The sequence below is a fragment of the Podarcis vaucheri genome (genome assembly GCF_965113315.1).
Source record: "Podarcis vaucheri genome assembly, chromosome: 17".
NCBI lineage: Eukaryota > Metazoa > Chordata > Lepidosauria > Squamata > Lacertidae > Podarcis > Podarcis vaucheri.
In genome coordinates, this window is record NC_138755.1 from 38,839,665 (window position 1) to 38,852,166 (window position 12,502).

Genomic DNA, 12,502 nt, shown 5'->3' on the forward strand with positions numbered 1-12,502 from the left:
ACAAAAAGAAAATATAAAGAAATGTTGGTTACTTTCCCATAAAACTAGAGATAGAGAGAGCAGCTGATTTGGCCTGTAAAACAGCTGCAAATCAAAGGGAAGGAATGCAACTGTGTTGATCTGACGTATTGTGAATTAACTGTCAGGAAACGACAAACCGTCTTGGGGGCACCTACAGCGACTGCACAGAAAACGGCAGCGATGTACCCGTGAAGATCCTCTACCAATCCCGCTATACTGAGCAGGTATCTACATTTGACTCACCCACTAATCCTTACCCTGTAATTGGCACCAGACCAACCCTGTTATTACGATCCTTATTTTTATTTGCATTCCATGCCTGTCCCCGTAGGTTTCCCAGGGTACTGCTAACATTGCCCTATGGTGACAATTCTCCTTTTACTTCACCTAGGTCTGCATTCGTTCCTGTTTCCAGAATAGCATGGTGGAGCGGTGTGGCTGTGGCCATTTCTTCTACCCCTTGCCCACCGGAGCAGTTTACTGTGACTACAACAAGCATCCCGCCTGGGGTAAGTGGAGACAAAAGGCAGCGGGGGGTGGGGGGAGGAATCCACAACCTCACCTGTTTCCTATCCAAGGTGCAAGGTGCTGGGGCTCCTGTCCTATGCACGCAGCTCACACAACTACTTTATCGACTGTCCCTCTGTCTCTGGACTAGGTTATTGTTATTACAAACTCCAGGCTGAATTCAAAACAGGCACCCTGGGCTGTTTCACCAAATGCCGGAAACCCTGCAAGTAAGTCAGCTTCAAAACCTGTGCAGTTGCATTCCTGGGCCTGGTCAAATTCCACAGAGCTCGCTGGGCAGTAAAAAATATTCAGTAAAATGGAGCGGAACAGGATTTTTGTTTTTTTGTACCCAACTTCTCATTCCATGCTGGTTTCCCAAACTCATGCCTCTCAGCCCCAGGCTTTCTTCAGAAACCCGGTAACGAAGGGTTCTTCCATTGCCTCTTTTCTCCAGCTGATGTCTCACCTGATGTCAGTGGTGTAGCATAAAGGGGGACACCCGGTGCTGCCTCAATACAGCTGCACACTTCCGTCGCTGGGCTCCATTGAAAACTGCTTCTCCATGCAAACCAACGGAACAACTCTTCTTTTCTTACCTCTGTGGCTGCAAACTCCTGGGTGACATGGATGCCGCTAGACCATTGAATTTCCATGCATACTCTATCCGTTTCCCTCCCTCCCACACAGCCCCAGGCACTGGCAACCCACGCTATGCCACTGCCTGATGTAGCGAACATATCTTGTGATTGGCAACTGCTCATATCTTGGAAGGTGATGGTGCCACAGGTGTCCTAGGTGTATGTCTTAGCTGAGCCATGCAAGCTAGGACTGGTTCAGAATGGTACCAACAGAAGAGCACCATTATAAGAACTCGCACCCTTACAGCATACCCCTCAAGTACCCCAATTTTTCCAGGACAGTCTCAGAATTGGGGAAGCCATCACACTTTCTGACTTTGAATTGGCGCATCCCAATTTCAAGGCTTTATCCCACCAGCAGCAGCCACCATCACAATGCTGCCCCAGTAGCGGATTCTGCCTCTCTGCCCCTCGCAACATGGTGGCTGCCTCCGGGCTTGGTGGCGCGGCTTGATGATGTAATTTGCCAAGGCGCTGCAGAGTGCCGGAGGCAGAGAGACAGACCAGGGGTGTGTGGAGAGAAGCATGGGCTTAAAAGGGCCGCAGTGCAGATTGGAGCCGGCAGTGGCAGTTGATGAGTCTTGAGTGACCAGCAGGATGGAGGCAAGGGGGAAAGGGGAAGAGGACTGGAGCCCAGCGCTAGGGTCCCACCCGGAAATGTGTGGTGTAATGAAGAGGTGGCACAAGCGTCTCTGAGGTTGCATCGAGTATTTCCAATTCTGAGGAATGTTGGAAGGTTAGGTTAGAATCCTTGACACCCATGAACATCAGATGTAAATAAGGTTCCCCTGGTAATGTGCCTCTAAGCTTATTGTATGCTTTTCTCTTTAGGGTGACAGAATACCAGTTGTCAGCTGGATATTCACGATGGCCTTCTGCTGTCTCTGAGGTAAGGAGATGATTTCCTGCTTCCATGAGTACACACATGCACACCTAAGAACTGTCACGGGGCAACTGCTCTATATGACGCACCGGACCATAGGACACACCGGACCATAGGAAGGGGAGAACAGGGGTGGGGAATTTCTCCCCCTCTCTGCTCAGCGCCCCTTCAGCGAAGTGGCAGAAGAAACGGAGCCCCTTCGATTTCTCCTCCCACTTCGCTGAAGGGGCGCTGCGCAGAGAGGGAAAACTGTGCAGCGCCTCTCCAGCGAAGCGAAGCCTGGAGAGCAAGAGGGATCGGTGTGCACTGACCCCTCTCACTCTCCAGGCTTCAGGCGGCTATCCACAAGCCTTCGGAGCACAGTGGGAACTCCTGCTGCGCTCTGAAGGCTTGCGGATAGCTGCCTGAAGGCCCCGGAGCGCAGCAGGAGTTCCCTGCGCTCCGGGGGCTTCAGACGGCTTCAGCGAAAGCAACGGGAAGCCTCCGGAGCGTGGGGGGAGCGCTCCCTCTGCGCTTTGGAGGCTTCGCGTTGCTATCGCTGAAGCCAAGGAGCCTGCATTCGCTCCATAGGATGCACACACATTTTCCCTTCATTTTTGGAGGGGGGAAAGTGCGTCCTATAGAGTGAAAAATACGGTACATGTTTTTCAGAAATGCATATAGCAGAGCTGCAGAGCTTTTTAAAAGAAAAAGAAAAGGAAAACCATATCAGAAGGCTTCAGCCTTTCTCTGCAGTATGGAGTCCAAAAGTACGTTTCTATCAAACTCACTTTTTCAGCACACTGGGGTGGGGGGTTGGCAGCCACTTGGGGCAAGCAACCAGAAACAGTGGAAACAGAAAACGAGAAACCAGGAAGAGAAGAACTTTAAGGAGGAATGGGATTACAATGTTTTTAAGAGAACACTGTAAACAACAAAAACCTTTGGCAGGATTTGAGTAACGCTTGTAACGTATTAAAAAACTAAGGTAAAAATGGATTATTTAAGAAAAATAGAGAAAATAAGTGAAGCAGTTGAAAAAAGTTTGATAGTGGCAACCATGGAAAGGCGGAGGGGAATCGAAGAACTCAAGGAATCCTTAATGATGATGTTGATGTTTAATCTTTGAATTTAAATTGGCAAGGTAAACCTCAATTAAAAAGTTTTTAGTAAAGAAAAGAAAAGAAGCAGAGTGGAAACTGTGGGGGGAAAGACTAAGTTTCCCCCCACACACACACACACACACACAGAGAGAGAGAGGTGGGTTATTTTCTTGCTGGGGGCCAGTTACATGCATTTGTGTGCTTCTGGGCTGCCTATAAAGCTTTCGTTTCCATTTTTTTATTTTTTTATTTTGCAAATTTGCCGTTTCAGGCCTGGGTGTTCCACATGCTGTCACGGCAAAACAAGTACAACATCACATCCAAGAGGTAAGAGCTCCACCTACAGTCAGAATAGAAGGTCAGCATCGGAGACGTAACGATCGATGAAAAATAGGGAGAAACAATGAGGATCACAGCGTGCTAAGCTATCTTGGGAGAGGAGAGTGTGGTGAATTCTAGGATCAAGGAAGAAATTAATTAAGGATAGGGCTTAAGGTAGATTGCATGAATTAAATGCATGTTTTCTGAAACTATGGAGATTAATTGGACTGGGGACAATGTGCTGAGATTCCTGAACAGCAGAGGCAAGCTCCAGGGTCCATTCCAACTCTACAATTATATGATTCTGGTGCAAGAAGCAGTGTAGTAATCCATTCCTCTACATAATGTTAGACACTCAATGTGGCTTACAGATACAGTAATAGCTAAAAACACACAAACACACACACACACACACTTTTAAAAATATACACTCCAACAAGTCCTGTTTATCAGCAACCACAAGTTGCTGACTGCCCTAGACCAGAGGTCAGCAAACTTTTTCAACAGGGGGCCGCTCCACTGTCCCTCAGACCTTGTGGGGGGCTGGACTATATTTGGGGGGAGTGATGCAAGAGCACCACAAGCCCCTGTGACTGCTTACCTGTGTCTTGCGAGCGGCAGGGGTTGGCAGCGGCGGCAGAACAATGAGCGGCGCGCAAAAGGGCTCCGGAGAGGGGCTGCTTAAAATGGTGGCCGCTCAACAAAGCCCAGCCCCCTTCCTCCTCTAGGCAGGGCAGGGAGAAGCCAGGAGGCGCCGCCATGTGAGGGAGGGAGAGGGAAAGAATGTGTGTGCTGGCAATCCACGCAGTGATTCCCAGACCATCCGTGGGCCAGATCCAGAAGGCAATTGAGCCTGATCTGGCCCGTGGGCCTTAGTTTGCCTACCCATGTCCTAGACAGATCGTTTGCAGGTTTCAGGAGGTGAAGTAGGAAATTATAGCTTCCAAACAGATGCTCACATTGTTTAAAAACATTTGGCATGTTATGGGGCAGCTTAATTTGAGTTTATGAGATAAAGTTCAGAGAAATGCCGTAGACCTGGGAATGGGGGGTTGTGAATTTGGAAGGAGTGGGCGTTTTGGGAGAGATGTGGGTTATAATCCTATAGGCACTTACCTGGCAAAAAGCCCCATTGCACTGAATAGGATGAATACTCATTTGTAGGACTGTGCTGTAGGATATTGATTGAGCCAGAACTTTCCCTTTTGTATTGCCAGGAATGGAATTGCCAAAGTGAATATATTTTTTGAGGAGTGGAATTATAAAAGCAACGGGGAGTCTCCTGCTTTCACAGTATGTATTCCCTTCGTCGTCACGTATTCCCAACTGCTCCCCCTACCACCATCTGTGACACCAAAAAGCCATCATCCTTTACGGCCTGTCCAGATAGTCAGTTCCTGGAAATAAAAATCTGCCCATTGTTGCTCATTGCATGGGAATCTAGCCTCCTTCTTTCAAATAAGTGCTTTTGTTTCAGGTACATTGCACTTCCCTATTTCTCGGGGGGGGGTCATTTTTGTTGTTGGGAAAATGTGGTTCTCTGCCCCAAGCAGCAACGTAACTGCATTCTGCAACACTTTGGGGAATGTACTCGTTAGAATGTCATGGGCATATGCCAGAATAATGCCCACCCCTTGGCATCAATCAATTATTTTATTTGTTTGCTACCTTTACTACCGTGCTCAAGGCGGCTGTGTGGGACAGGTGGCGCTGTGGGTTAAACCACAGAGCCTAGGACTTGCCGATCAGAAGGTCGGCAGTTCGAATCCCCGTGACGGGGTGAGCTCCCGTTGCTCGGTCCCAGCTCCTGCCAACCTAGCAGTTCAAAAGCACGTCAAACTGCAAGTAGATAAATAGGTACCGCTGTGGCGGGAAGGTAAACGGCGTTTCTGTGCGCTGCTCTGGTTCGCCAGAAGTGGCTTAGTCATGCTGGCCACATGACCCGGAAGCTGTACGCTGGCTCCCTCGGCCAATAAAGCGAGATGAGCGCCGCAACCCCAGAGTCGGTCACGACTGGACCTAATGGTCAGGGGTCCCTTTACCTTTACTTTTACAAGGCAGCTTACAGCATGTGAAAAATTGTGTAACTACAAACATACCAAAAGTAATCATAAACAATAAATAAAACCTCAAAAAGAGCACAACCAAACTGAACAACTTCCACATAAATTGTAAGATCCAATATAAAGAGACAAACATTTACTGCAACAACCTCCCCTAAACCAGTGTTTTTCAACCACTGTTCCGCGGCACACTAGTGTGCCACGAGATGTTGCCTGGTGTGCCGTGGGAAAAATTGAAAAATTCGAAAGATTTTTTTTTTAAAAAAAAGTCAAATTTTTGCCCACTAGGCGGGCGCCAGACTGTGTCCACCCTATTTTCCATCCATCCTGGGTGGGGATCAGATCGGATGGGATCGGATGAGAGCGGACAAGGGGTCCGCTCTCATCCGATTCCCCATAGAGAGCAGCGGGGCTCTGACATCTCCCTCTCCGCACACAGTGGTGGTGTGCCTCGTGATTTTTTTCATGAAACAAGTGCGCCTTTGCCCAAAAAAGGTTGAAAAACACTGCCCTAAACAATACCCCAGTCCAAGATTCTGTTCAGCAGGCTCAGTTTTTTGTAGTTGGAGTCAGTCTGAGCCCCACCCTCTCAGGCCAGGTGGGAGAAGGTCTGCAAGGCAGGGAGCAGGTCTTCCAGGACTCACAGCCAATATGCTGAGCGACACAATTCCCCTGCCCCCATGCCCGCTAACAGCAGCCCCTGCAAAGAACTCTTCCTAAAGAAGCTTAAACTAGCTTGTCTCAAGACAAGTATCCTATTCCCCACATCTCTCTACCCAGCAAGAAGTCTTGAGATTGGTTACTTTCACCATCTGAGAGAGTTCATTTTTAGTAGGCTAAGCACTGTGCACAGGAGCTAGAGGAAAAAGGCATATACAATCCCCAATCTTTTGTGAACGTTTCGATAGTGAGCATTCTCTAGGTTTGCAAAACTTCAGCAAGTAGTTGACAGTCACTGCCGGATTTTGCTGTAGCAGTCAATATTTGACAGCATGTGGTACCGTAGATGGTGTCAAAATTTCACACCAACATGACCTGCATCATAATTTAGTAATTTAGTATATGGACCTCAATTCAATACATCGAAATAGGTGACTGTAAAAGTTTAACAGCAATTTTGATTTTTGAAGCTCAAGTGTCAACATTTGGATCATATGTAGACATTAAAATATAAATGTTCTGGAGTACATCTCCAGCCCCCAGGAGGCAGGAGCAACATAGCTACTCCTCATTGCAGTTAGACTGGATATTGTGATTTCTTCTGAAATGGAGTTCACAGAACAGGTGATCTAGGTGAGTCCCAAGGGAAAAGATGGCGGCCTTACCAATCTCTATCAGTGGCTAAGATGTTTGGGGAGCCAAATTTATTTCTTGAGCATGTTTTTTTAAAAAAATAAAAATAAAATATTCCCCTGTTTTGATCTTCATTCTGCAGGTGGTGACACTGCTTTCACAGCTGGGAAGCCAGTGGAGTCTCTGGTTCGGTTCCTCGGTCCTTTCCGTAGTAGAGCTGGCTGAGTTGATTCTGGATTTTGTCGCCATCACCTGCATCCTGACTTTCCGCCGGCTGTACTTGCACAAATCTTCTGACCTCCATACACCCAACAGCCATGACACCAGCTCCCATGCTGCATCTCCTGCCCCCAAGCATGCCTCTGAAGTTGCTGCGCTACCATCCTACAACAGCTTGGAATCGCTATCCCTGCACAGAGTTTCCTTCAGGAGAACAGAGTGAGGGGCCCAGGCCAGAATGGCTTGCAGAAGCCCTTCTTGAAGCATGGAGGTGGACATTACTGCCAGCAGCTCACTGTACTTCTCATACTTCCATGAGGAGGATTGGACCGAAAGGTCTCCTGGGAAGTTACTGGCAGAAGGAAGTCATAGTCCTTATATATATAGGGCCCAAGCGGCTTGGAATGCCCTCTCTGCCTGCTTTGCAACTTGTGGTGTAGTGGTTAGGAGCAGTAGACTCGTAATCTGGGGAACCGGGTTCGCGTCTCCGCTCCTCCACATGCAGCTGCTGGGTGACCTTGGGCCAGTCTCTCAGCCCCACTCTCAGCCCCACTCACCTCACAGAGTGTTTGTTATGGGGGAGGAAGGGAAAGGAGAATGTTAGCCGCTTTAAGACTCCTTAGGGTAGTGATAAAGCGGGATATCAAATCCAAACTCTTCTTCTTCTTGTTTCAAATTGGGGTCCCCAATGTGGCACCCTCAGTCACACACACACAGAGTTGCCATCTGTCCATGCCTCCCAGTTGTTTAATTGTTTTGTTTTGCCCATGAGTGACATTGGGCCAGGTAGAAAACAAAGCTCATCATCCACCCACCCACCCCTCCCTTCGCCCAGAATGTCTGTGGGCCCATGCATAAATGTTTTGTTTGGGGTCCTCCCCCCCTTCCCTTTGGTGTATATTTTGTTTTTGGTTTTTTACTTTGCTTGGTTTTGGGGTGTTTGGATTGGCTCTTGTTGCTGTTTGGTTGTGGAGAATGTTCTGGCTACTGGGGGGAACTTTTTTGGTCTGTGTTGTGTTTGTTTTTGGAGGGGGGCTGTTGATGGAGAGCAGAAGAGTTCTGAGCATCACCGTTTTTCCCTTCTGTGAAATGGGTTGTTCCCAGGCCCCGAAAGGTGGGAGACCCCTGATCTAAAAGAACAAACCAGAAACGGGCTGTGTATCTGCTAGGTCTTTGTATGCGTGATAAGCATGAGTCTAGCAGGAAAGAAAGCATGTCGAACAGTAAGAGCTGTTCGACAGTGGAATTTGCTGCCAAGGAGTGTGGTGGAGTCTCCTTCTTTGGAGGTTTTTAAGCAGAGGCTTGACAACCATATGTCAGGAGTGCTCTGATGGTGTTTCCTGCTTGGCAGGGGGTTGGACTCGATGGCCCTTGTGGTCTCTTCCAACTCTATGATTCTATGAAGAACAAGGAACCAACCCCTTCAGCTCACGTACAATTAGCACAGTCTTCAAGGGAAAACCCTCTACCCATTTTGCCTTCATTGCTGCCATTTCCAACAGATTCCTTTGCATCTGGAGAGATGCAAGAGTCAGTTTGGCTGGAGTCTTGCCGCCCGTGCAATGTACGCATTTTTTCTGCCTAAAGACAGGAAATGGGCCTCGCTTCTGCAAGCTTGCTAGACAAAGGCTTCCTTGGCAGCATCTTCCTCCATCCCACTAGGAGCCTGGGGATTCCTTTTATTGTGCAGCACAATGTTGGGATGCATAATATGAACCGAGAACAGAAATGCGGTAAACCCGAGAGCTCCCGGTATTAGAACTGTGGCAATACTGCGAGGCCCAGTGTGGGGGTCAAGGAAGGGGCTGAAATGAGAGCCTGTAAAAAACAAGTTCTCCATGTTGGAGGCATCCATCTATGTCCCTCAGAGCTGGGATGCCTCATGCAACACAGATAGGCAGGGAGGCAGGCAAAGGTGACAACTGTAGCATCAGGAAAACAACTGGGAGGGAGGGAGAAGGTAAGGAAGGGAATGCCAGCCCCATTGCAGCTCAGGAGAATCTAAGGAGCATCACATGACCTACCTTCCCAGCCCTAATTAGGCACGCAGCACTCTTGAATGGTGTTATACCACAGCAGGAACACCAAGGAGCTGGTAAAAAAAGGTGTGAATTAAATATTTGAGTGTGAACAATGAAATGTGCCTCCTCATTAATGGGAAACAACCTACCTTGTGGGATCAGATGTTTAGGGGGCTCTAGCTTCTTTCAGTTTCTCTCATCTCACACACGGGGTGTTGTTCTGGTCCATTCAAAGGTAAATCTTCTCGAACAGGCTTCCTCAACCTCGGCCCTCCATATGCTTTTGGCCTACAACTCCCATGATCCCTAGCTAGCAGGACCAGTGGTCGGGGTGATGGGAATTGCAGTCTCAAAACATCTGGAGGGCTGAGGTTGAGGAAGCCTGTTCGAGAACATCAGTTGTTGGTACCCATAGGCCTTGAGAGATCATGGAGTGTGCCTCCAGGGGTGTAGTCCAACCGCTGTAGTCAAGCCTAGGAAGTGTGTATGGAGGTCCTGGACTGCCCAGACCTCCCTCTTGACCTCATTGATGGGGTCCAAAGGAAAGCACAGAACTGTATTTGGCACCAGGTGGGTTAGAGGGCTTGCCAGAAGGCAGCATACAAGGTGGCATCCAACCGTCTTAGGGACCCATCTCTGGATTTGTGTCAGGGTTACTCCTCAACCTTTTCTTCTCCCAAAGATATCCCCCAAGGCAGCAGAGGATTAGGGTCAGAGTTATCTTTCTCCTAGATGGGCTACCTTCCCAAGTTGATGAGCCACAGTCCCTTTCTAAGAATATGAAGAGTCCAAGGCTTGGATTGCTTCAAACTGTGCTGCTTTTACCAACTTCTGTCCATGAATTTGTTAAGACTCAACCCATTAAGCACATCCAAGGGTACCTTATGATGGGTGGCTAACCTGCAGCCCTCTGACTGTTGTTGGGACTCCATCAGTCCCAGCCAGCATGGCCAATGGTCAGGGATGTTGGGAGTTGTAGCCAAGCACCATCTAGAAGGCCAAAGGTTAGCTCCGAAGCTGCTAGAGCTCATGCCAGCTGTGTTATCCCTTTCAGGGGCCTGTTTTACATTCAGCCTCTTTGCAGACTGCCTCTGGGGATCTGGCGTTCAGCAAGAATCTGGGTCCTGCTTGGCTCTTGGCCTCACCACTCTTCTAATGGGTGGGAGGTGCTTTTGCTCACAACATGATTGCTGTTTTATGTGTTTTCCCAAATATGGGTCTCCAGCTGTTTTGGGACTACTAGCTAGCAAGTCAGGGATGATGGGAGTTGTGGTCCAAAATCAGCTGAAGACCCAGGTTTGGGAAACACTGATGTAAGTGCACAATGTAACTCCTAGAAGCCAGGAGGATGAACTTCAGCACCCTTTCCCCATTTCTAATAGTGTGATGCAAACAAAGAACAGAATGGGTGCAGAGGCATTAGCAAAACAGGTCTGCATTCAAGAGGTTTTGTGTGTGTGTGTGTGTGTACACACACAAACATGAACATTAAGTGTACATAATGGTACAAGTCAGAGGTAAAGAACCTGCAGCCCGTCAGCTGTTTGGTGGACTATGCAGGGAGCTTTTTTATACACTCAGACCACTGGATCTGTCTACTGACTGACAGTGACACTTCCCAGCCCTAGCAGGAAACGCTTGGAATTGAAACTGGAACAGCCTGCATTTCGGCTCTACAATTAAATTGCAGCCCCTCCCACTTACAGCCCTCATCAGTCCCAGCCAGCAATGTCCGTAGCCAGGGATGGCTGCAAGCCAACAGCATCTGCAAGGCTCACATGTTCCCCACAGTTGCACTAAAGGGAAGGTGAGCTTACATCCCCTCTGCTTGCGCTCTCACCAATTCTGGTCTTGCACCTGCATTTGTCCTGCAGAGCCAAGGAAGGCAAGGATCTTCTCAGACAGCCCCTCTGATTTTAAAAGTCTAGTGCTTCTTACCCACAGAAAATTGCACTGCCCAGGCTGCAGGAAGTGGTCTGCGTTATTTCTTTCCCGTATCGGCAAGGTGTCCTGCTCTTCTGCCAGGGCTCCCTCTGGCGTTGCAAAGTATTTACTGCCTCAAGGTATTTACTGCTTGCTTGCTGCTGTACTGACACAGCACCACAACAGATTGCAGGTGGACAACTTGGGACCCTGGCACACATACATTTGTTGCAAACTACCCACCCACCCCCGGTAGTTGAAAAGGATGTTTTAGAGATCCCTTTGGTGATCCTATACCCACTTCAGCTGCTCTTGAACAACTGCAGGAGCCAACACAGCGCAAGGAACCCACTGAGCAGATTCCATTTCTCCTGTACTTTTTATTATTATTAAAAAAAACACCTGGTTTTTGTCAACCAACCCTAATGTATCTTCTTGGTGATGTATTCAGCGTTTCGGCAGGAGGCTGCATAGTTACAATGATCGCAGGATTCCATGCACATAATCCAATTATGAGATAGTGATGGTGACTTACCAGGAAAAATATTCAACTATTTGGGTATGCTAGCATACTGCAAGTTGTCGTTTTCCCAGCCCTATCCCTCCATCACTCCAGTATTTAAATAATTGCCCAAGGTCAGATGCTGATTGGATTTGCTAAACATGCCCACACTAAGATGGAACCGGCCATTTCATACACTGCAGCTAGGGATCGTGACATCGAGCTGTTTAATATATTGTAGGACAGTTCTGCTTTTCCAGCGTCATCTGTAGCAAAACAAACACACTCCTTGCATTTAAATCAGGACAGATTGTAGAGAAAACGAATACATCCGACAGCAGAGACAGAAGATCCTTCAGCAACGTGTGACAATGAGAGGAGGGGATTTAGGCAGCAATCCTTTGAGTAAGACCACGAACAATGCAAGTACGCAGGAAACAGTCCTATTTCCATAGGCCACAATATCTATGTGACAGGGACAAAGTACAGTCGTACCTTGGAAGACATTCCGGAAGTCTGCTCCACTTCCAAACATTCGGAAACCAAGGTGCAGCTTCCGATTGGCTGCAGGAAGCTCCTGCAGCCAATCGGAAACCGCACCGGATGTTCGGGTTCCAAAGAACATTCGCAAACCCGAACACTCACTTCCAGGGTTGCGGCATTTGGGATCCAAAACATTTGACTCGCAAGGCGTCAGTCAACCATGGTACAACTGCATTGCCTAGATTTTTGTACCCTCAAATGTATACATTTATGTTACATGTCTGCTGTGTAGGACCTTCATGTGCGACTTCCATGTCATCAGCAGCACCAGCACCGGGGAAGCCTCCAAGTGTCATTTGACAACTCCTTTCAACCCCTACGCAGTAAGGCCCAATGGTCAAGGATGATGGAAGCTAGATGTCTGCCAGACATGATCAACATACTACGAAGATAGCAATGGCATGAGTTGTGGCATATGGCATAACATCCCTGAAGTGCTTTTCTCATTTCCTTCTGCAACAGCCCGGTTTTCTTCTTGGAACA

The 12,502-nt window shown here is 48.2% G+C and overlaps 1 protein-coding gene across 3 annotated transcripts in view; it reads left to right on the top strand.

Moving 5' to 3' along the window:
- The window catches only part of SCNN1A (sodium channel epithelial 1 subunit alpha), a 28,074-nt gene extending 18,905 nt beyond the window's left edge, over positions 1-9,169 (top strand). For all 3 annotated transcript variants that reach the window (XM_082204863.1, XM_082204861.1, XM_082204862.1), the window contains 7 exons: positions 147-245; positions 413-530; positions 680-758; positions 2,001-2,058; positions 3,406-3,461; positions 4,673-4,748; positions 6,954-9,169. In XM_082204863.1, the coding sequence (XP_082060989.1) occupies positions 147-245; positions 413-530; positions 680-758; positions 2,001-2,058; positions 3,406-3,461; positions 4,673-4,748; positions 6,954-7,253 (786 nt within the window). In that variant the 3' untranslated portion in view covers positions 7,254-9,169. The remainder of the gene's footprint in view (positions 1-146; positions 246-412; positions 531-679; positions 759-2,000; positions 2,059-3,405; positions 3,462-4,672; positions 4,749-6,953) is intronic.
- Positions 9,170-12,502: the final 3,333 nt, after the last annotated feature.